At 40.6% G+C, this 24,900-nt stretch overlaps 2 protein-coding genes across 5 annotated transcripts in view; one reads left to right on the top strand and one right to left on the bottom strand.

The window, feature by feature from the left end:
* Window positions 1-215: 215 nt before the first annotated feature.
* Window positions 216-2,527, bottom strand: LOC135627529 (uncharacterized). Its single transcript, XM_065133657.1, has 4 exons — window positions 2,399-2,527; window positions 738-811; window positions 573-651; window positions 216-245 (listed from the first exon to the last, which is right to left on the bottom strand). The coding sequence occupies exons 1-4, from the start codon at window positions 2,525-2,527 to the stop codon at window positions 216-218; spliced, it is 312 nt and encodes a 103-aa protein (XP_064989729.1).
* Window positions 2,528-4,300: 1,773 nt separating this feature from the next.
* LOC135626188 (uncharacterized) overlaps window positions 4,301-24,900 on the top strand; it is a 40,932-nt gene continuing 20,332 nt past the window's right edge. For 2 of the 4 annotated variants that reach the window (XM_065131311.1, XM_065131312.1), the window contains exons 1-7: window positions 4,301-4,531; window positions 4,625-4,958; window positions 7,721-7,910; window positions 7,991-8,040; window positions 11,808-11,900; window positions 11,978-12,066; window positions 12,341-12,419. In XM_065131311.1, coding sequence (XP_064987383.1) covers window positions 4,500-4,531; window positions 4,625-4,958; window positions 7,721-7,910; window positions 7,991-8,040; window positions 11,808-11,900; window positions 11,978-12,066; window positions 12,341-12,419 — 867 coding nt within the window. In that variant the 5' untranslated portion in view covers window positions 4,301-4,499. Of the gene's footprint in view, window positions 4,532-4,624; window positions 4,959-6,052; window positions 6,118-6,217; window positions 6,309-7,720; window positions 7,911-7,990; window positions 8,041-11,807; window positions 11,901-11,977; window positions 12,067-12,340; window positions 12,420-24,900 lie in introns of those variants that run through there. The other 2 variants (XM_065131313.1, XM_065131315.1) reach the window with 2 other exon arrangements.

Raw genomic sequence — 24,900 nt, forward strand, 5'->3', positions numbered from 1 at the left:
CCCATGTCATAGTGTATGTTATCATTAAATATAATTCTAAAATTTCTGAATCAGTGATCAAAGGTATTATTCATATTGACATGGTCGAAGGCATTATGTTGATGTGGTCCGCTGTATCGACTTCGAAGCTCCTCATTGGCATTGATATGGCTATAGACAGTTGCGAAGGGGCGTGCTACTAAATTGTGCCCTATCACACCTCTATCATGAATTAGTTAAGCAAACTTGGTTATCATCTTCGGTACCTGAAGGAACAAATCATATATCATAAATAATCAACAATTAGAGAGATGCAAAAACATTTATAGAAGCAAGAAACCATTAAATGCACCATCTAATTCCTAAGTTCAAGAACATAGGATTCCTCGAAATCAACAACTTTCATAGCACAAATCCAAGTACGAATTCCTAGAAATAGAATCTTGAAGAAAATAAAAGGGCAGAACCTCGGACCTTAAACTGTGACTTCAGATGTTCTAGCTCATTGTCGAGATCATTGATGGCCTAATTATATGCCTGGATCGGTGTGCTTTGAATCGTCGAGATTAACGCAGCGCAGCGGAGTGGCTTACCCTGAGTTCGACCTCGAGCTCTCGAGGGCTCGGCACCTTGTATCCAGAGAACATCACATCCGGATCTCGACACAACTGCCTGTGATAATCCCGAAACAAAGGAACGCGTCACTCATAAGAACAATAACAGAAGCAGAGTCATCGAATGGAGAGGACGAGCATTACATTTCGAGGAGGTTACCGAGGGTGTGGTCTTCTCTTTCGGTGGTGAACTTACCGACGCAGGCGATGTTGGTTTCCTGCACGTACATAACCATAATTCATGACATTCGGTGTACAGAAGCAGTGATGTTGTTTCACGGAGTTAGGAAGAAGGGAGAAGAATGCAAAATAGACGAGGGCGGAAGGTGGCGGCACTTCTGGGCTACGAAGTCTTGGAAAAGATTTGGGGCATTCATGACTCTTCTCCTTCTCCTCTTTACTCTTGGTGATGTTCCTTCTTCTCTCTTGATGTTGTTCCTCCTTCCTTTTTTACCTCAATCGGATCGTTGGCGCTCTCGTTATATTTACAGTAGAGCCTGAACCCGGGGCGTTTGTAAGGCGAAGTTTACATATATACCCCGCTACAATTAATTTTCTGAAATATATTCCTTGAATTTATATATATACCCCAATAGTCAATATATTATCTTAGCAGAAATATTAAACTTATAATTAACATTAATATTCTTTAAAGTTATTCTTAGAGAGGATTATTATGGTAATAGAATCAAAGGTATTTTTCGTGTTCTATAAATTTTAAAATATTTTTTATACTCAAATTACGTGAAACTAAACATAATGATATTGGTATTAGAGAAACATTATTATGCTTCGTGACCTAGAAAAAGAAATTTACCCCTCGACGTACGAAATGAAGAGTCATATAAGATGCTAATTCGACGGAGTCCAATAAATGATCATGTAAGATGCTAATATGCAAAGTCCGATGAGTTACAGTGTCTCGCATGTCACGTAATCATCAGATTAAAAAGGAACATATTAAAAAAAAGAATAATTGTTGTAACCTTTCAGATCTGGAATATCTTCTTTAATGGCTGGTCATTCTTATTCAAACATTATAAAAGGAATTTTCTATTTTTTTTACATCATTTCTCTACTATATCTCACTTATGATACGTTCCAACTTGAGCAGTATTTTTTTTTTTAACTCCGTTGATCCCATTCCAGTACTCTGTCTATAAATTCAATAGCTGACGATATAAAAGGAGAGATTTTTATTATTTATATTTATATTTTTAATTTAATTATTTGTAATATTCTTAAGACACCTTCTAGAAATGACATCATTTAATTTTAACACCTTTTAAACTTCTTTTATATACTCCTTTTTTTTCTTCCCCTTTTCTTTTTTTTTTTTCTCCTCCTCCTAATCATCTTGATGATCAGGAAAAGACATAGTTAAGGTTCTGATAACGATACTCATATAGATGATTAACCTACAAATGAAATGGATTGTATAAACTAATAATAATAAAAAAATCATGAGAAATAAGAGTATGATTAGTAATTGAGGGATTGTCTTTAATAAAATTATTATTTTAATTATTATATGAAGTAAGGGGTTGTCATCTCTTAATTTGTAACTATAATAATAGCATTAAATCTATGGGTGATTTAAAAAAAACTATTTTTTTCTTTTCTCTTAAGATGCCTCTTTTTTTTTTTTTTCAAATAATGTCTCTTATTTTTTTATCTTGTAAATATCCATCGTTGCCTCCACCTCATAGTAAGACCCCATCACTCTACCCATTGACGTCCTATCATAATCTTTGCTATCTTACCATCATTCTCACGTGCCTTCACCCTACCTATGAAAATCTCACTATCTCATCGTTATCCTCGCAAGCTTCATGAGGCTCTTCTTTCACCTTTGCCATACAAATGGAGATATTGCCATCGTCCTTAGTATCTATTTCCACTACACAAGGCTTCCCCTCACTTCTCTCCGGCATGACGCACCAAGTGAGATGTCACCTATACCTTTCCATGCTGCTATGCTTAGTGATTGAACGATAGTGAGAGGTTATAACAATAAAGAATGAAAGATAATGAGATAAAATAATAAAAAATAAGGAACGAGGGACGAAAGCACTAAGGTAAAAGCGTCGAGGTCGATGGTCAATATGGTAAAAGATAACAAGGCACAGATGAATAAACATCAGGGAAATGAATAAAAATCAGAAATTTGTTTTTTCAGGGAAATGAATAACTTCTTGCAAACGTTTGTACTTGTCCAGTGACTACAATCACAATCATTTATAATTGCAGGTAAATAAACATCTCTTACGTGCTTATGAAGGACAATACCTTAAATGCTCTCACAAGCATAAACTTTAGCAGGTAATATTTGGACTCCTCGATCCCCGCAAACTATATTTACAATCATTTATAATTGCAGGAAAATAAACATCACTTATGTGCTTGTGAAGGACAAAACCTTAAATGATCTCACAAGCATAAATTTAGAACAGGTAATATTTGAACTCCTCGTTCTCTTGGAGAAGTTCGTGCCGTGGACACTTCACATCTTGCGAATGCTTTGCTTTTCATTACCGTAAAATATATATTTGATATCATCAAAATCCATGAAGATCATCATGTCATCAAATAATACAATGGTTTAGGTTAAAGTGCCAAGTAGATAATTTACATTATTTGGGCAGACATATCCTTTTTTTATTCAAATATTAGGAGGGAAAAATTGTTGGATATTTGAAAACCATCAATTTTTATATAACTTGCTTATGAATTTTCAAATTTATTTTAAAGAGGCATTTTTTATATTTTTAAATTCGATTAAAAGGACCGTAATTAAAGTGTACCAAATATTTTGTTTTTTTACCATGAATTAAAATTATTGAGTATATCAGTTTATGAATATTAGGACAAAAGTAAAAGGAGAATTATTATGGAATTTTCGAATTATACAAATGAAAAATCGACTTACATACTACAGGTGAAACCATTAGAAAATCTCCAATTTATAATGAGTTTATAGTTGGAGAGAAACCACTTAATTTTTCCCACTTAAATATTATGTTAATTATCCCATATTACAAACAAATGAAATTTATACTACATATGTATCCTTCAAACCACCAAATAAAACTACTTAATTATCTATTTTTTCTACCTTTACCTGCAGTTCCGACTGAGCTAAATCTTAAGAGATCAATCATTTCCTATGTTCCTCTTTATGACGCAACACGAATGGGGCCACAACTGTCGCTGATCGGTCCAATGGACGGCTAAGATGGATTCCCGGCACTTCCTCAGCCATCTTATAAAAGACACATGCCTCGTGTTTTACCCGCTGCTGATCCGCTATTTAAAAAAAATTTTCTTGTGGGGGCCAAGAGTACATCCATCTATAATTCAGGTACAATTTGAAACGTAGAAACACAACCCGAATGAATCCGAAACTCGCATGACTGGCCGTCATGCCAAGTGGACGGCATGGATGGACTCCGAGCATCGACGACTCGTAAATGGCCCACTCCAATACACCGATCGTGTTCCTTCTGCACCATTGGGCGGGGTTTTTTTTTCTTAGTTTGGACCCACTCCCTGGAGGGTGACGGTAACAGGAGTGGACACCTAAAATTCCCACCGCAACTAATAGCCGAATACGAATACATCATGTAACCTAATACATGTAACGTTATATATATATATATATATATATATATATATATATATATATATATATCGCTTCTCTCCGCCCCTCTTCCCTGTCTTCTCTTGGCCCTGGTTCACTTCGCCCGCCCCTTCCCTCTCGCTTCGCAATAATCCCATATATTTCCCCTCGGGCTTATTATTATTTTTATTATCGCCCAATTCCCACCTCGCTCTAATTCTTTTTCAAATCGATCACAGGAGCGAAACCCCTCCCCCTTTTAAACCCCAACATCGCATCCGATCTAAATGGCTTTCCACATCGCTTGCCCCATCACTTGGTAATACTTCTCCTTCCCCCTCTCCCTCTCTCCTTCCCTTTCGTTCGCTCTCGTTTGGTTGTGGGGTGACGAATCCCTTTCTTTGGTCCGCAGCCGGCAGATTTGCGACTGCGAGCTCGGATTCCCGGCGGGGCTGCGCGGGGAGGCGGGGAAGGGCGCGTTCTTGGATGAGATCGACGCGCTCGAGGAGTTCTTGAGTGACCCGTGGACCGTCCGGCCAGACGCCGCCGAGAGGGAGGAGGAGGAGACGGTCCAGGTATGGGTGCCTCGCGTGTCGCCGGCCGTTGCCGTGCCCTCCGCGGCCGTGGACGACAGGGGCGCCGGCGTAGGCGACGAGGTGAAGCGGGCGTTGCTGCAGCGACAGGCGCTGGCTGCTTCCCTGGCGGCAGAGGACTATGTCCGGAGGTTGGAGGCTGGGGGTACTGCGGTGAGTGCCCTTCTTGCGTCTCATGACGAGGCTTTCTTTAGGAGTTTAGTGGTTGGCTTGTTGGCCTTGGTAGATTTGGGGGATAATATCTTGGAATGTTTCACCAGGATTCTTGCTATTCTAGAATTCATGTCTATATCTTCACTTTAAGTGTTTCTGGATTCGACCCATAGTTGAAGGTTAATTTTCTTCTCTATTGCTTTCAGGTATACAAATTTTTTGATATCGAATTTGGTGAAGATGTTTTTTCTCATCTTGTACGGTTTCCTATATATCTCTGTTGATTGTAATTGAAGTCTCAATAGTTGTTTAAATCACCTCCATGATGGATGTAGGATAATTTATGCAAGTTTTTCTAGTTAACCATTGATGAAGGAAGTGATATTATGCAAATCGTTGATTAGTTAACCATTTTATTTTAACTTTTTGTTTGAACAAACAACCACAAACCAATTCTGTGCTCTAGGCACCACCTTTTTTATATCAAACCTTGACAATGGTTGAAATAGATTTTTAGAAGGGGGAAAAGGATGTTACTGTTACTGATCCATTTTGTGTCACTTCTTTCTCATCATCAGAATTGTTCTTGCCAGAGTTTGTAGTGTCAGTTCGTAGCTGAATGCCATGAATATGTTATTCTAGTAAAAGATCTCGGACTTGGTAAGATAATGGCCATATCCTGTGGAAATTTATTTGTTTACTTGATGTCATAACTTGATCAATTTTTAATACTAATAACATGCCTTCCAGTTTAGCTTTCACCCAAATCTTTTCTAATTTTTGGTGAATAGTTCTATGTCATCATCATATTATGTTACAGATGAAAAGGCAATGTTTATCGGCCCAGTTAAAATCAACCATTGTTTTTATACATGTCAACGTGTAACTATATTAATTGTATGCATCACAGAAGAGCCAAACAATAGTGAGACTATTAATGGCACAGCTTGCTCTTGGTATGATGTAAGAAAGATTTGGGTTGTTCTTGCTTAAAGGGTATAATTTGGACTCCTATAAATGCAGACTTTCTGTATGGCATCTTGGTTTGTGCCTCCTATCCAATCATTTCAGAATTTCACTTATTTATTACCACAGGGGGAGCTTTGTTCTCCGTAGTGTGCACCACTATATCATCCACCAGTTTAGACAAGTACCATAGGTATGTGCTGCAAAGTGGCCTAAATTTTCCCGCTTGCCAACTAGTTAAAGTATTAAGCTTCTAAGCTATCAGGTAAATTTTGTTTTGGTTACTGTCACAGGCAATTCGCTTTACAGATTACTGAGAGATTCTTCTACTGTCAGACACATTTGAGAAAGTTGTTTGCTTAATTTACGTACGTACCTGTCAAGGTATGGAGTTGATATTACCTTAGCAAATTGGGTGGAAAGATTCATGATATTGTTTGGTTTCTTTTTTGAATTTGGGAAAGCTGTTGCTTTACTTTTGATTTGCTATTGGGAAATGGGTTCCAATGGCAGTGATATCACCCCCATGATCGTGTTGATGACTGGGAAACTGAAGGTTTTTCAAGGCATGATGCTAGCAATATGTTTTATTTATTTAAAGTAAGAAAGAAAGGTGGTTGCTGATATTAAATTTAATAGAACTTTACAGGTTAACATTGCTAACTAGGAGATTGTGACTTTCTGAGAGTCAGGATCTTTAGTCACATACCAATTGTTTTGGAAGTGCTTTTGTCATTGCATTGCTGCGATCTATATTGTTTACATCACCAAAATAATTCCCAACTGATTGTTCTAGGTGCTGTTATTTCTGATGATTTGACTTAGTAGTGAGAAACATTTAGACATATGAAAGCAAAAGGAAATCAATTAAAGTGGCTTCCATTTTCTTTTTGGGGTTTAAGGGTTTGTTTTATACCTCCATATTATAGGCCTCCTAAATGTTGATATCTGAGTATTGCTTCAGTGGTTGTTGCTTTAGAAATATATTGTCTCAAACATGTGGCACTATGCTGATTGTGTTAGATCTTGTAATTTATATGAGTCAATTTAGACTATTGTGGTGTAATTAAATCTATGAACAATCAGTCACTTATTGATTGGAATTCTGGTCAAGCACTTTTGCTAGCCAAACATATACTTTATTGCTCACTTTATTTTTCTGAAACTTGGAATTATACAATGTCGTCTCTCTTGTGGTATTGACCCAATGCGTTCTGTTATTGCCTGAATTGCAACGCAATAATAGATATTATTTAAATTTTGGTTTCCAAGAACTTGGTGACCTGACACTACCTTAGTAATCGTGGAACGTCCATTTCTGAACTTTTCTTCTGAACCTCTTAGTATTGCACAGCACCAAGTACAATTGCTATGCTGTTTAGTCAACTTCCTTTAGACATGATCTTGTGTCATCTCTATGAATTCTTGATGTTCCTTCATGATTTGTTTAACTTTACATGGCTCCCATCTTAGCTCTATTATTTCAGTACTTTTTGTTAGAGGATATATCTTGTCTCATTGCCTATTTAGTGGTGTAACACACATTCCCTTGTTTCAGAATTAATTTCTTGTGTTTGTATAACCAACTGAATGGTTTTTAAAAGGTGTGTAGACTATATTGTATGTACCTCTGTACTCCTGTTCACCAGCACAAGGACAGCCATTAATTTGGATTCTCTTACTCCTGCACTATGTGGAAATGAAATAGCTCATGTTGTAGTAAAATGTTTTAGTAAGTATTTCTTTTAATCTGCTGTAAAGAAAAGCAGTGGATAAAGTAATTTGAATTATCCCAGGAGTTACTAGGAGAGGCAACTAGCAATCTTGCTAGGGATGATCAAGGGGTTTCTACCGTCAAGGTCATGTGCCATATTTGTTTCTCTGGGGAAATTGAGGGAAGTGAGAAAGTTATGAAGATGCTATTGTGCAAATCGTGCAACAGGAAATACCACAGAAGTTGCTTGAAAACATTGGTTGAACATAGAGGTTTCTACTCACAATTCAAGGCTACACAATAGAAATATTTTCCCCGAAGATTTCATTACTAAACATGTCTTTTCCTGCAGATCTATTTCATTGGAGTTTGTGGTCTTGCCCTGCGTGCCGCATCTGTGAGGTACTTGCTTTTGCTGGGCTATGTTGGTCACAGCATGCCTTTCTGAATAAAGAGTTAGAACTTTACAAAGAAGTTACTAGAATTCTATGAGACATTTGTGCTCGTGCTTGGACCTTTTTACTTAGACTTCATTTGTCGGGATATAGTGTAGGGACTTCTTGTGAAATTATGTTGTCTATAGATGTTAGTCTATTTTCCTCTTCAAATATACAGAACAAGGTCTACCACTGCAGGAATGTTGGTAGAGACAACTAATTCGATTGCTAAAGCTTGCTTAGAAAAAGTAATTCAGTTTCTCTTGGCTGCTGTTTGATGAATTTGATAATTGATTTTATAGAATGCTAATCTTAATGCATCCTTTATTTGGCGACAACCTTGACATGCTGAATAGCATGGAAGTTGATTTGGAATTTTGGATAGTGTTATTGATGCACAAAATCTGCTATGTGGTGGATATTTTTTTATTCTTTGACATGTTAGATGTTGATGTTGATTCTATGCTGCTGACAATGTCCAACAAACGTTATGTTGTCAAGTTATGTTTGACACTGTCTCCTATTACTTTAGGAACAATTTTTATCATATCATCCATCGTCTGCTCTATAATGCGACTATTCGTCTCAGGTGCTTATGTATGAAACATTGGATGAATTCAATGGACTTCATGTTTGGTTTGTTAAGTGTATTTTAAGTTAATTTTGGCAATTTTCAGTTGGACCCAGAATGCTAACTATTAGTTATTTTTCATTGGATGACTATTAAAACAGATGCACTTAGTAGTGAGACCGTGGAAAATTTAGTTTACAAGTGACCATTGCAATGCAATGGCTAGATAATTGCAGAGATTTCCAGACATAAATATATTGTTCTTGGCAGTCCCCAGGGTGTCATTTGAGCATATGTCATATTCATGCATTCTTCTGTTGTCCCCTGAATTCTAGCGATCTAGATTGCAAATGTTATGTTTAATCTGAATTGACAGACTGTCATGGACAGCCACTGCAAGCCTGCAATGCAGGACCTTCGTCACTCGAGCAATCTGTGTTTTGTTTGTCATCACCTTTTTTCTTGTGTACAACTGTGAATAACGAGGCATATGGTAGCTGAGCAGTCTCATTTTGCATGTAATTTGCTTGTTTTCGACTGTAAATGTAGTCTGCAGAACATTCCGTTGACTGTCAACATTCCTGGACTGAAACTGGCCAAAACAACCCATTTTGCTTGTGCCACGACTACTGATTTTCAGTATTGTTGTTGGTGGAAAAAACATTAGCTATCTCAGCACTCTAGAACTGCACAGTTGGCACTGGGCCGATTAGGACTTTGGTACATTAGTTGGAGAGCTTCAACAACTCGTGAGGCCATAAGTGATATATTCGTAGAAGTGTGAGACTTCGTCAAACTCTTTGACAACTCGGGACCCTAATACGTTTGGATTTGGGACTGCCTTTTCAAGGCTAATTTAGTTCTTATTACTTTCAATTATTTGTAACGTGTGCCTTCCAGACAAAGATGACCTTGTGTTTGTCGTTTGCTTCTTCAACTAATTCTGTTCTTCTTTTGCAGATCCTTTGGGACCGCAAGGGGTGGAAACCTAGGCTGATCCTTGTGGGTAGAAGTCAGCTTGGGTGCCTCATAAGTTAGACAATTCTAGCTAAGTTTGTGATATGATGGAGTCAAATGGTGGCCGACACCCACCTAATTATCACCATGTGAACTTTTTACCATGATTTCCTTCCTAATCCATGATTAAAGGTGCATCTCAGGTGCAAAATATATTTTTATTAATTATGTCCTTTGAAGGTGAATCTTAATGCCATGATGAGTTGTTTCCTTATTACCCGGATGTCAAGGGTTCAATTTCAAAAGCAGCCTTTTTGCTTGTAGGAGTAACCCATCCTAGACATGGCAGTTATGGCAGACTGTCTTGGGCTGCCCTTCTGCTCTTGGAGGAATTTGCATTTAAGAGGGAAAATTGTTTCAGGGTAACTGTGGTTTAATTAATAGTTATGTATTAGAAAAGTGCATGTATATTCATGCACTTTTGTTTTCAGGAAGCAATTAAAATGGAAAGAAATTAATATTTTTAATCATTTTCAATGATGATACGTGCTATTTCTTGTACATGATAGCTGATAGCCTGATACCACCGAAAGTGATATCTTTTTATCAATGAAATAGTTGCACAATGGGACAGGAGTAATTTACTAGTTATGGGTTATGAATGGGCAAGAAATCCAATATGAAATTTATATTTTGAATAAATCTGCTCCAGGATAATGGCATATATTTTTAAAGGTTTCCTTCTAGAAAGTATAAATTAGTTTGTATTGTTTAACTCATGAACCCATGATTGGTGGGATTTAGGCTTATAATCATGCTATCGTAATCTGGCTCCAAGAACCTGACATGTTGTGTGCAGGCTGTAAGTAGCATCGCGAAAGATACTTGCCATAAGGGCATAGTTGTGATGTTGATTATTAATGGTAGCTTGACTTTGGAGGAAGAGTAAGCTTGTGGTGGTTTAAAAATGCCAAATCGTGTTTCAAGCATCATTGACTGGAAGTTTTCAGAAGCTCAAATGCACTCGAGTATCATCAGCATGTCCTGGGCCTGTTGGTTATGGGCATGATATGTGCTGTTGGCATGTCCTTTGCTGATACCATGTCAACATGGTCATGCTGGCAGCATACTTAGTGAGAATTAGAGGTCATATGGATTCCAAGTGATCTGCTGTTGGTCTCCTTCAGTGTCCCATGACAACAGTTCCAACTTCATCAAGAATGATTATTTATGTTCCTGCAGTGCAGGCATTAAGGTTAATGCCAGTTGGCCTCAGGATAAAATATATAGGCCTGTTATCTATCTGTAGTCATCTGATATCCCTCTTTGCTTTTGAAAATCCAGTCAGAGATGAGGGTCAAGAAGTTTGATAAAGATGATATTTTAGTGATGATAAATATCCTCGACTCTTGACTATGTTACTAATGCATTTTTTTTCCTTGAAAAGTGAATAAATATGACTACATATAGTAAATAATAATAATATAGCTCAGTAGAACAGAGAATCAACTTCTTATCTTGTGCCAATCCTGTTACTATGGTACTTGCAATATGATATTGCTCTTTATTGTTCAAGCTTTGTCTGTGGCTCTGTGCTACTTGGCATGGAATGGAACTCCACTTATTTGCTTTAGTTAGTTTTGACTCTTATCCATGCTAACATGAATGTCTAGATTCCACATCAATTTTGGAAAAATATTAATACCATGATTTACTTTTTTCTGCAACAAACTTGAGCTTTTGTGTGGTGTGTAAATCAAACATGATGTTCCATGGGTGACATAAGCCTATAATGTTCATGAGTGCTTGTAATGAAGTTCCGACTCTCCAGGTAATCTTAGAAAAATAATTCAATGCCAGAATAACAAACTGTTCTTATTTCAATATATAGGAGTATTTATTTGTATGTTGTGTTGAAAGTTGAAACCATGTGGTTTAGTTGCAAAACTGATAGTGAAAAGCATCAATATTCTAGTTCTTAACATTCTCTTCTGCTTCAAAAACGTTCTTTAGAAAATTGTGACCAACTTTACACAACAGAAAAACCATCCGGTGTTGACCTTAAGATAGTGAAACCTGTTGCCTTTATTCCATTCTGCTAGGTGTCTTTTGTTTGATGTCATATGCTCATTTTTGTCATGTTCCTTGTTATCGTCCGTGCTTGAGTTGATGGTTATATCAGTTCCTGATTCTCTTTTACCCAGGTCTGCCGAAGAACTGGTGATCCCAATAAACTGATGTATTGTAAAAGGTGCGATGGCGCTTATCATTGCTACTGTCAGCACCCACCACACAAGGTGTGTTATATGACTGATTTCTGGATAATGCATAGTTTTCTGCATTTCAAGTATTGTGTCAACAATTTAACTTGCAGAATGTGAGCCGTGGACCTTACTTGTGTCCAAAGCACACAAGATGTCACAGCTGTGGGTCCACCGTTTCAGGAAGTGGTCTTAGCACAAGGTAGTTCAAATACCAAACTGCATTTCGCATGATTAAGTTGCTGCAGTTGTTTGAGCTATTTTCTACACTACATAGTTGATCAACAAGGTTGTGATATTTTGGTGTAGTTGTTTGAGATATATTCTATATGCCACATGGTTGAACCACATGGCCCTCATTATGATGCTGTAGTCTTCTGAGATATTTTATACACTATTAAGTTGAACCACAAGCTCTGAAACTAGTCTGTTTTATTGGCATCATTCCTACTCTAACATGGATCAATGATCTGCAGGTGGTTTTTAGGCTATACCTGTTGTGATGCTTGTGGTAGATTGTTTGTGAAAGGAAACTACTGTCCAATCTGTTTGAAGGTACTGCTTTATTATACACAAGTTTTCCAGCTTTTAAAAGGAAATCTTGGATTACAGTTTACAGATTATAAGGAAGATTCTGTGACTTGGATGAGAGCCATTTACATATTATAGTGACCATATTTCATTTATGTTTGCCTATTTTGTATTATGTTTTTGGAAAATCCTTGAGTTTATCTGTAATATTGACAGGATTAGCAAGTTAGTGATCATTTAGTAATAAGGTTCATATTATTGGGAGTCAACTATATCTGAGTAACTAGATGACAAATCCTCGAATAGCATATGTCGGATCTTGACTGGTTATATTGGTAGCAACAATATGTGCTGTCCCTAGGAGTAAGGTTGAGTTGTATGGATGGTGCATTTATCTTTTTTTGACAAAGACTACAAGCTACATTCATATTTCATAAAGCTAGTAAAATAAGTACAGGGTGGAAAGGAAAAAAACGTCAAAAGAAAAGTAAAAAGAAAAAAAGGAAAAATATAGAAATAATGAAGGCAGGAGAGCCTTCCCAATCCAATTGCAATAACTAAAAGACAATCCAGTAAATGTGTCAAATTTTTGGATTCCCAACTGCTAATGTAAGTAGGATCCTTTTGAAGTTAGAAAACTGGCCCTGGTGAGGATGTTTCTCTGAAAAACTTTGTTATTTCACTCCTTTGTAAATCATCATACAGATCAACAAGACAGGGAATGGAGCTAGATGGCCATGGGAATTGGACATAAGTCACCTCAAAATCAAGGTAGATGGAGGGCACAAAAAACCATTCAAGCTCTATCCCAGAGATTCTATCATCTAAACCAAGCAATTTAACTTGCCCATTTTTTTCCATAAATAAAGGAAAGCAACTGAATGTGATATAAGGGCCCAAGAATGAGGTTCAAATAATGCCTTAAAAGTTCAACCAAAAACCATGTTGGCACAAGCCAAAGGTGATTGTGATCTTAGGATTTCTAGTATGGAAATCTTAACAGGAGGGTTCAAGCCATTAGTCTTCCATAGATTAATTGATCTTCCATTGGCAAGCGAAAATTTATGCTAATTAAAGATTTTTAGGATTAAGGAGATATCGAAGATACAGTGATAATGCCAATTCAATATCTTTAAGTAATAATGAGGAAAGTGTTGGGAAAGGAAAGAAAGCGATCAATGCATCCAAGTGTAGGGCTACTAATTTACCATGCATCGTATTTGAGGTTTTTTTTTTTTTTTTCACTCTAGAGATGTGCCTTGGAATCTCCTAGTCAAATAAAAAGAAAAAGACATTAATGTATGATTAATTCATCAGACAACTAAATTATCCTCCCAATTTATCTGGTCACTAGCTAAGAGACTAGACTCATGTTGTTTTAACATGTTTTAGACTATAACTATTAGGTGGTTACCAAAAGTTGATCATGGCTTGTGGATATGCTTTTTTGCGATAACTCGAATGATAACACATTAACATATTCTTCAATAGTTCCCACCTTTGTCTTGCCCTGTGCCAAAGCCTTTTGACTCCAATTTCATCTATGCAAGTTGAGTCGGGCCTCCTTGCCTTGGTATCTATATCGAGACTCAATTTGTAGTGAGATAATTATGGCCCTCATGGTCCTTCGTTACGTGGGTCGGCCCTCCATAAAGCTCGATGTTCACCTCATCGGCTCGATGCATGCCTTCATCTTTGGCATTGTCTTCAGTAGCTTCCCGACTTGATCTCACGACGTGTCCATCGATATATCACCTCCTATGAGATCTTGTGATGACTCCTCACTGTAGCTTGATTTTGGCTTCTTACGAGCTTTATAGAGCATTTATCTTTGCGACCCTTGTCTTTCGGCTTGGAAGAGAGATTGGTAAGGCATGCTTCTTAAAGGCATCTCCTTCAATGTGTGTGGTCCATTGCACAAGAAGCATTTGTCGAAAATTTGGGCTTATCCTCTTGGAAACTAACTTGTCTCGTTGGAGCAACATTCATCTTCACATACTTCTTTCATGCATACTTTCCTCATGCAAAAGATAAAATTTTCTTTGTCCATTACGTCGAATTTCGATCACCTTGCGATGGCCACAGACAATTCGTCGTCTATATATAAAGCCATTGTATGAATACCGAACTTTTCAGGTCATCAATTCCCTCGCCTCTATGAGCCCTTGCACAAACTCTTTTAGTCGTTGATCAACCATTCTTTGATTTTCACAGTCTCATTTTTTTAAGAAGCTCTCTCGCTTACATTGAGCACTATGAAGTTAGGTTGACCACATTGAGTTGTAGCTCGAACTAAGCCATCTCGTCCTTTATGTGCATGTATATTCTTCCGAGCTCGCTTCTTGTGGTGCCCCCTGTGCGATGTGTTGGTCATCCCTTTGAACGCAATCTTGGATGCATGCTCCTCTGGATGACTTTATTTCCAACGTTTCCAAACCCATATTCTTTAAACGGTCACACAAACTGCCCTCCAAGCAGCCCACTAGGTTACCTCTATTAGATGTCGTGTTTGTTAATGCGCTTGTCCCATAATTGTCACAAACTTAGATGCTTTGTTTAAGTTGTGTATCACCCTTGCGATATTTGTCTCCCTACCCGTAACCTCATGCAATCCTATGGGGACCTACAAGGTATAAGGCTGTTCCGTAGAAGCCAAAACTTAGGATTTTACAATCAAACACTTTATAGGCATCGTGAAAAACAAAGATGGACCTTGCAAATCTCAAAACGGTCGTGTAACAAAATCAACCAGAAACTAATCGCGTACAAAGTTCGTCGTATTGTCATGGACAAAACTGTAAATGGGTGTTTGATGTACTGCTCATGTATATCCGTGTCGTTCGGTTTTGTTCATGCTTTACACATTCAAAGATATCTATGAGAATGATGTGGATTTCGGCTCAATATGGCAGAATTGCAAATCAGGTTATCTTTGATGGATCTTTTTTCGAGCCAATATATTGTGTGTTTCATCTTCTTTTTTGAGACGAGTAATTCTAGCTGAAGCTCATGGTGGTGTTTTGGGAGGACATTTCAGTAGGGACAAGACTCTAGTTCTTGTTCAATCAAATTTCTATTGGCTTTAGATGTTCAGAGATATGGAGAGACTTGTAAAGCAATGCCGAGTGTGTCATTTGGTAAAACCAAGACGTCAAAATTCTAGTTTGTACACTCCATTACCAGTGCCTAATGCTCCATGGGAGGAAGTGAGTCTTGATTTCGTTTTGAGACTGCTAAGAACTAAAAAAAACAAAGATTCCAAAACTTCTGAAGTTTTGGGTCCTTCCTCCACAAAATTTGCCCATTGACTCTTCTTTCACTTAGTTGTCACTTCCAAGTAGGTTCGCATCACTTCCGCTTTCGATTGGCATTTCGTTGGGAAATGAAGCGGACAATCTACTCTCAGTAGCACTGATCACCGTTGGTGAGGATTTGACAACTATTGTCTTCCATTATCTTCGAAGGGTCTTTGAACTTGTGCAGAGCTCCTCTGCTGGATAGATAAGAGAATTGGGGTACTCGATTTCACTCCTTCTCTTAAGGGTTGAGAAGGCAAAGGTTACTTGACTTCGCCCGCCTCCTCGAGGTTGTACTCCATGCATCGAGCTGGTTATTGGCCTTCGCCGGCTCTTTGCTCACACTTCTGAAGCACTTGAAGTGTTTGCACTCCTTGCGTTGAGTTAGCTATTGTGCTTCACCTTCTCAATGCCATCGAACTTCTGGAATGCAAGAAGTTTTTACCCCAACTTGGAGTAATTCTCTAATAGATTTGGTTGCCTCTAGGATTGTACCGTCTTCTCCATCAACCTTGCCGCCTACTCCCCTGAGTAGCAAAGGTACAGCACTACGTACTGCCTGCTTCGTTCCTTGGTCGTGCACTCTTGCAAGACCCGAAGTCCTTCACTTTCGGCTATCTTGATGAGAAGCTCGTTGACACCGGTCTTACGAAGTTCCTTGGCCTCTGCCCTTCAGCCTTGTCTCGGTACTTGGAGTTTGCCTCTGCATGCTCCACCTCCTCGGCCCCTTTCACGACCAAGCGCTCTCCCTCCACGAGAGCAAGGGATCAATGACTTTCACGGAAGTCTCGCCTCTGCGGTACCATGGCACTGCCATGCCCATGACCCTACTATCCATCGCCTCGCATCTGCATCCCTTTTCTTCATGATCAGTAGATATGTATCTGTGGCATTCCTCCGAGTCCACCTCCATTCTAACTAATGCTTGATTTTGGGTAGCTAAGTCCCTCTGGACTCATCGTCGCTTCCTTGCTCCTTTCGACCCCCTACTTCAATACCTCTGTGTTCTCCAAGCAGCTCCCTTGGTCGATGGAAAGACAGACTGCAACTCCCATGCATGGCCTCTGCCATCGCATTATAGGATTTGCACCGATTCTGTTCTCCTTAGCTTCTTTGGTAGCAACATTCGCTTACTCGACCTTGTCCTCTGAATTACCGGGCTCCCTTAAGCGAATATGGGCTATGAAGCAATCCAACTCTCCAACTGCTTCGATCATACCTCTGCATGATCAAGTCCCTCCCATGGGACTCATTGGTACTTGCATTCGAACTTTTCCGTTGGTGGAACACAGCCCCCATATGCTGATGACCAAGGCTTTTATCCGATGCAAAATTCGATGCATGCACGGAAGACCCGCCTCTGCGGTACCATGGCCTTCACTCCTTGAATCCATAGCCCTTCTTGCCGTCGTGTTGTTCACCGAAGTGGAGCTTCCAGTAGCTCCCGATCATACCTCCGTATAATTTAGTCCCTCACGGGACTCATTCATGTGTATCGCATTGCCACGAACTGTTCCACCACGATCCGCTGCACCATGTCGCCTCCTGGTAACATCTTTATTGCATTCTGATCCTTGTGGGATGAACTCGAATTGTGATCCCTCCATGTGTGGCCTCTGCCAATACATCGCAGGGTCTCTTCCACCTTCGATTTTGTTCGCTCCTTTGGCAATCGACCTTCATCCACCCACTCTTGGGTCACACCTAGATGAAGCACCGCTCTAGGACAGTCCGTCGCCTAGTAGCTCCTGAAGTCCCCCGACTTCGCTGCAATTAGTGCACCATTGTCTGGATCCTGGGCCTCTGCCCCTACCAGCACAATCTTCGCTGCGCACCGCTTCCTTCATGGCAACTTGAATGGCAACACTGTGGCATATTCTTCAAGAGTACTCGCCTCCGCATCCTCTTACCCCGTGCCAAGGCCTTCTGAACCCAACTTCACCTCTGCAAGTTGAGTCGCCTTAGTTCCTCCGTCAAATGCGTCTCCGAGATAAGGTGCATGTGCCCAGAAGCTCCCTTCGTCTTTGACACCATGCAAGATGAGTCCACTCCGTCAGAATGAAGGACCCATGGAACAACATGATCCTGCTCTTGCCTGTGCAAGAGTTCATGTCCTTGACCTATGTCCAAGGAAAGCACCGTGCCTCCGCTCCATGTTCCATCTTCTATGCTGGCTCCCTTAATGCGGCTTGGGTATCTCTCCAAGTTACACCAAAGTTGCTCCGCTCCTCGTTTTTGCATTGAGTTGATGGTGGCCCTCGTGCCCACCATTCCACGGATCAGCCCTCCCTTGAGTCCGATCTACATATCGACTCTAAGTGTGCCTTTATTTGTGTTGCTTTGGGTCGCTCCCCCACTTGATCTCGCAATGCATCCACTAATGCATTCTCTCAAGTGAGATCATGCGACGACTCCTCGCCGCTTGCTCGGTCCATTGAGCTTCGTGGAGTTGTTGTTTGTCGAGGTATTCCTCCTCAACATGTGAGGTCCGTCCCACATGATTCTCCCTTTGGAGAGCCGGGACTTATCCTTCTTGGATAACTATCCCGTTGGAGCAACATCTCTCTTCGTTTCGGAGACCACCATCCCCTTGGACTACTCCGATTTGCTGAACAAACTGTGCATTGTTTTGCCTCTTGCAAACGCACTTGCTAGATTGCGACTCCACGTCAATATAGCACCCGCTGCACCATTCAAGGCCTAGCAACATGCTGAACTCGTTGCACACTTCAGCCTCCTACGGACGTATCCTTCACATGCTGAAGAGAAAGTTTCAATGCTCCATGGCGTCGAGTTTCGGTCGCCTTGGGATGGCCGTGAACATTCCATCGTCCGCATACAAGCCCATGCGTGAGTACCAAATTTTTCGAGTTAGCAATTCCCCTCACCTCTGTGAGCTTTTGCATAACTCTTTCGGTCGTTGAGCAACTTATTCCACCTTGTATGGTCTCATCCTTTACCAAGCGCCTCACTTGCCTTGAGCACCATCAGGTATAGTTGTCAACGTTGAGCCGTAGCTCAAACTCAGTCATCCCACCTTTTATGCGCTTCACATTCTTCCAAGCTTGCCTGTTCTCGTGGTGCCTCTTGCGCGAAGGGTTGGCCATTCCTCTGAATGCCAATCTCAGATGCCCACTCCTCTGAGCGACTCTTTTCCCTATATCTTCATGCCCGTTTTCCCCCAAACGGTCGCGCGTGTGCTGACTGCCCTCAACGTAGCCCTGCTAGGTCCCCCACGTTTGCATGCTAAGTGTTTCTATGAGTGCTTGTCCCGCTCTGATACCATCTATCACTGGCTTAGCTGGTTTTGCCTAAGTCGTGCGGCATCCTTGCGTGTCCGTCCGCAAAGGTCAGCCTCCCCGAAGCCTCCCATGGCCCCTTAAGACCCACAAAAGAGAAAACGGGTTAGAGAGAACGCCTCATTCGGGATCCACAAGCAAACATTCCAGGAAACACTTCATAGACAATGCAAATTACAAACAGACTTTACAAGCTCTGAACAGTTGCACAATAAAGGGTCAAAATGGTCCATTACAGACCGAAAATCTTTCACAAGTGTCCACATGACACAACCTTTATTTACAAGCCTAAAGCGGCCACCAACCCAACTACATGCTGTTCAAAGCATGAACATATCAAAAGACATGGACATACATAAGCATTACATCAAACATCCTGTTTAGAAGTTTGTCCGTGACACTATGCTGGCAAGAATACTAAGTAATGAGATCTCATTCTTCCACAAATTAATACAATCGTTCTATGCATCATAGCTTTGGTAAGAGTCCTTTTGAGGTTGTTTATGGTGCTAATCCTATTGGCCCTTTGGACTTAGAAGCTAATGAGAGGGCTAAGCAGATAAAGAAGCTATATGAGGGTGTTAAAGCATCTATTGAGAAGCAAAATGAGAGGTACATGTAAGCTGCCAACAAACACAGAAAACACGTGGAGTTTTACGAAGGTTATTTGGTCTGGATTCATCTAAGGAAGAAGAGGTTTCCACCAGGCAAATTTGGGAAATTGAAACCAAAGGTTGATGGTCCATTCAAGGTGCTTAAGAGAATTGGAAAGAATGCTTGTGAGATCTTGCTACCTGAAGATTATGGAGTGTCCAGTGATTTAAAAAGCGCTAGGCGCCAAAAGGCGCTAAGGTCCACAAACGCCCGAGGCGCTAGGCGCTCGCCCGAGCGAAGCGAGGCGCTAGAATATAAAAATATATAATATAATTAATAATTTCAAATAAATAAAAATTAACAACATTAAAATCAAAATAATATATTATTAATCTATTAACAGAAAATTAATCATTTTAAAATTCAAATAAACTTAATATTAAGAGTATACTGTATACTGAGCCTGATGGAGAAACGAGGAAGCAGCGAAGCAGCGGCGAGCGGCGGCAGCAGCAGCGGCGAGCGACGACAACAGCAGCGGTGAGCGGCGGCAGCGGCAGCGGGAAAGGGAAAGGGAGCGGAAGGCACGAGCAGCGGGAGGGCTCGCGGGAGGCGCAAGCAGCGGGAGGGCTCGAGGGAGGCGCGAGCAGCGGGAAGGCTCGCGGGAGGGCTCGAGGGAGGCGCGAGCAGCGGGAGGGCTCGCGGGAGGCGCGAGCAGCGGGAAGGCTCGCGGGAGGCGCGAGCAGCGACAGCGGCAGCGGGAGCAAGAGCGACGAGCAGCGAGATCATGATCAGGATCGGCAGCAGGTTAGGGTTGGGTAAGGGTTAGGGTTGGGGTTATATCGGTTTAGTTGGTTCGATTGAACCAACTAACAACCGAACCAGGACCAAACCAGACCTAAAATTCTGGTTCGGTCGCCTTGGTTTACCCAGGCGCTCGCCCGAAGCGCCCAGCGCCTGGGCTCGGGCGAGCGCCCAGGCGGCGCCTGGGCTCGGGTGAGCGCCCAGGCAGCGCCTATTTGAAGCGCGCCGCCTAGGACATTAGCGAGGCGCTCGGGCCTCGCCTCGCCTCGCTCGAGCGCCTAAGCGAGCGCCCGAGCGCCTAGGCGAGCGCCCGAGCGCCTTTTTCAATCACTGGGAGTGTCCCCAACATTTAATGTGGTTGATTTAAGTCCTTATCATAATCATGTTAATGAAACAAACGAGGAGTTGAGGGCAAGTCTTTTTTAATTAGTGGAGATTGATATGGGAGTGCTTCATTTGCAACAATAAGCTCTTGTTGACCTTGCTGATATTATGGCTCACTTAAATATGATAACTCATGAGCATATTCCTTAGACAAAATTAAAGCTGTTTCAAGGTACTTTTCTTTATGACCAAGGAATGCATTATAGGAGTTAGTTACCAATTGTAAAACACTGAATTTCGTAATTCCCTATGTATGAAGGGTTGTTTCATGCATTAGTACTTATTTTGGTGTTTTAGGGTTAGAAAGAAGTTTAGAAAACTAATGCTATTGGCAGAAACTTTCTTGGAGTCCTCTTTTAAGCTTTGTATCTCTTGGATGCTTCCTTGAGTGGTGAGTCTTTTGTTTTCAGTTCTGTATCTTTGTATATTATTCTTGGGGTGGTGAACATTTTGTATCCCTTTATGATTTTAAATTTGATGGTGAGCTATTTTTTGATTTTATTAAAGTATTATTGTGAGTTCGTTCATTTTTTATCTGAAAAACTTATTCCAGTAAATACAACTATACTATCAGATTTCTTTCAAAATTCATTCTACATTACACCTCCCTCCCCCCCCCCCCCCCCTCCGCGCATTAGTGACCCAACCTACAATGCCATAGGTATGCATTGTTCACCTCATCTCGCTTCATTTTTAACACATTTACATTCGTAACATGTGGAGCATCATCTAATATGAATAAAGTATTATTTAATGTTCTTTTACCGATGATCTCATCATCTAGGATCAATAAACAACCATTGTTTTAAAAAACTAATATATATCCATTATTTGTCAAACAAGAACTGGAAATGATGTTTCTGATAATTGAAGGAATAAAATAGCAAGCATCTAATGCTAAAAGAGCTCCACCAGGCAACTATAGGGTGACCTCCCTAATGGCAACAACGACAACCTTTGCGCTATTTCCTATCCTGAGGTCCACCTCGTCTTTCGCCAATCTCCTAGGCCTTGCCAAAACCTGCAACGAATTGCAGATATGAGATGCACTGCCAATATCCAATACCTATGCACTATCATAATTTTCTGACAAATGAAGATCAATCATGAATATACCTGAAGCTTCTTCAAATTTTTGTTTCACCTTTTCTGCAAGGTACTCTCCTCTTCCGGTACTCGTTTTTGCCATAGTGGAAGCATTGGTCTTTGTCCTTTGTTGGGTCCTTCTCAGCAACCTTTGGTTTGCTCTTGCCCTTGTCCTCTTAAGGGACTTCTCTACCTTCCTTTTCTTTTTGGTTTCAGCAGTATAGAGAACTGGCTTCTCTTTCCTTGATGGTGCTCTTAGCCTTCCTCAACATATTGAGAAGTTCAGGAAGAGTCACCTCAAGCTTGTCCATTTTAAAATTCATAATGAACTATGAAAAGGAATTTAGGAGGGACTGAAGTACAAAATCCAAATATAGGTTATTCTCTATGATCATTCCTAGCCACGTGAGTTTTTCTATCCACTCAATCATTTTAAGGACATGGTTCTGAACCAATGTCCCCTTAGTCATCTTGGCACGGAATAGACTCTTGGATATCTCATATCGCTGAGTCCTTCCCTATTCCTGAAACAATTTGTGAAGATGTAGGAGAATAGATCTGGTATCTATCTTTTTATGCTACCTTTGTAACTCGAGAGTCATAGAGCCCAACATGTAACACTGAGCAAGAGTGGAGTCGTTTATGTACTTCACGTAGCGAGCGATCTCATCCTCACTTGCCCCTTCCTCGGATGTGGGCATTACTGTGTCAAAGACATACTCGATTTTCTCTGTTGTAAGAACGATTTTTAGGTTGCGAAGCCAATCCGTGTAGTTTGGACTAGTGAGGCGGTTGACATCAAGTATGCCGCGTAAGGGATTTAAAAACGATATTTTTCTGAAAAATAAAAATGCAATAGAAAAGTAAATAACATGTATATTTTGGATTTTGAAAAAATAATTAAGATATTATCTTTTATCTTAATCTATTCCCACTATTTTTTTGCGAAACACATAACTCCCTCCGATATGTGAATTGAAAATCTACAGTAGATTTTTATTAGGGATTGAGATCCAATCGACGCCTTAGTATAACGTTGAGGGACTCAATTAATCACACAGCCCAAATGGTAGGTAACTCTTGCCAATCACAACTCCTTATGATTCTCATCCTATTCGGCCTCTAAACCATCATGGCCTTAAGGGACTCGACCAACCATGATGCTTGGTTAAGTCAGCACTATCATTACAAGATGAGTCTGATTCGATGGTATGCCCTCGAGGGACTCAACCAAACATACTATGTTCTCAGGTCATCGGTGACATTTCAATGTTGTAAGCAAGATCTCAAATCCTAATATATATGAGCCTCGAGGGACTTAACCAACTCGGCCTACGTCAAAAAGTGATTTTCGCTTATAATGATGGAAGGTCACGTGGGTCAATCTTATTGCCTCACGTTTACCGACTTAATATTATTTTAGAGGGGTTTTTGTAATTTGATTTAGTCTTGTGGTTAAATATGATGCGCTACACATATTTTTAACACACACACACACAGACACACACACACAGACACACACACACACACATATATATATATATATATATATAGTAGGTGTAGAAATGTATATCACATATATGCACACACATCTATACTAGATGATTATGGACTAGAGCCTAAGTGATCATGCACGAACCAAAGGCTTGATCACGAACAAAAAGATCAAAGTGTGTCTCAATGCATCTCAATGCTCGGTGATTGTGTCTCGTCCTCATCTGTCGTACCGACACCTCGGTACATCTCCATGCCCGACGATCGTCCGCCTCATCCTCCTGGTTCCCGTTAGCATCTCCATGCTTTCGCCGCACCTTCTCATGCGATTACAACTTAATTACATGCACGTAGGTCCATAAATGTACATATTACATATAAGAAGCCTTGATCACATCAAAGGGAGGTATACCACTAAGGGAAATAGAATCACATGCCGGATATAATGAGAGAGAAAGGGAGGCTCACAGGCCCCAATAATAATAATCACATATACACTTCATCACATTACATGACCCATGATCATCTATCCACATCATACGTCATATGTACACAAATATGTAGGACTCTTTGGTAATAATTAATTAAATTAATTAATTAATTAGATATATGGACTTTTAAACCTAGTTGAGACCCCTGCCATATCCTCATGGCAAGATGCCCCTTGCGGCTAGGAAACCTTAGCCGCCAGGGTTACCCCTGCGTCTTGGAGTCCCTAGCCACAGGGCTGCCTTCGGCAGCTAGGAAGCCCTAGCTACCAAGGTTGCCCTAGTAGCCAGGACTCTCTAAGTGTAGGGCTGCCTTGGGCAGCCAAAAAACCTAGTAAAGTAGTTGTCCCTACAGCTAGGAATCCATGGCTGCAGGATTACCACAAGTGGCTAGGAAACCCTAGTCGCCAGGGTTCCCCATGCGGCCAAGAGTCCTGGCCGCCATGGTTGTCTTTGGCCAAGTAGTCCTCGGCCAGGGCAAGAGCAGCAAGGGCTGCTCTTGGCCATGGCAACTTTGGCCAGGCCGAGAGCAACCCTTGGCCAAATTTGTAGGGTAGCAACTTTTGCTTCCCTTTTGCCTTGGCATATCAGATATCCAGAGGTTCTTGGGTGATAGAATAGTTTGTACGCCAAATATTACGTTGTTCCAATCTCAAATCGGCAAAAGCGTAACTTGTTTACCAAACACCAATTCAGCACAACATGCAACAACTCATACAGTTTATAACCAATCATCACACGAACAACCTGGCTCTGATACCACTGTTGGGAAACCGGGAGAGCATCACACGCGCAGCGGAAAAACAAAACAGAAATCAGTTTCCCAAAAACAGATTTATAACAAATCGCGTGCGACGATTGAGAGTGAAGAACTCGTTAAATTGAAAACTATATAAGACGTGAGATCTCGCATGAAGGAGATCTGCAGATCTAATAGAACCCCAGAGGAATTCTATGTAGAGATCACTCCTTGGAACGCTATAGAGGAATTGTAAAGAGATCTTATTCACAAAGAGATGGAAGCTACATGCTTATATAGGGCTCCAAACCCTAGCCCTAG

This window comes from Musa acuminata, chromosome BXJ2-11 (assembly GCF_036884655.1).
Source record: "Musa acuminata AAA Group cultivar baxijiao chromosome BXJ2-11, Cavendish_Baxijiao_AAA, whole genome shotgun sequence".
Lineage (NCBI taxonomy): Eukaryota > Viridiplantae > Streptophyta > Magnoliopsida > Zingiberales > Musaceae > Musa > Musa acuminata.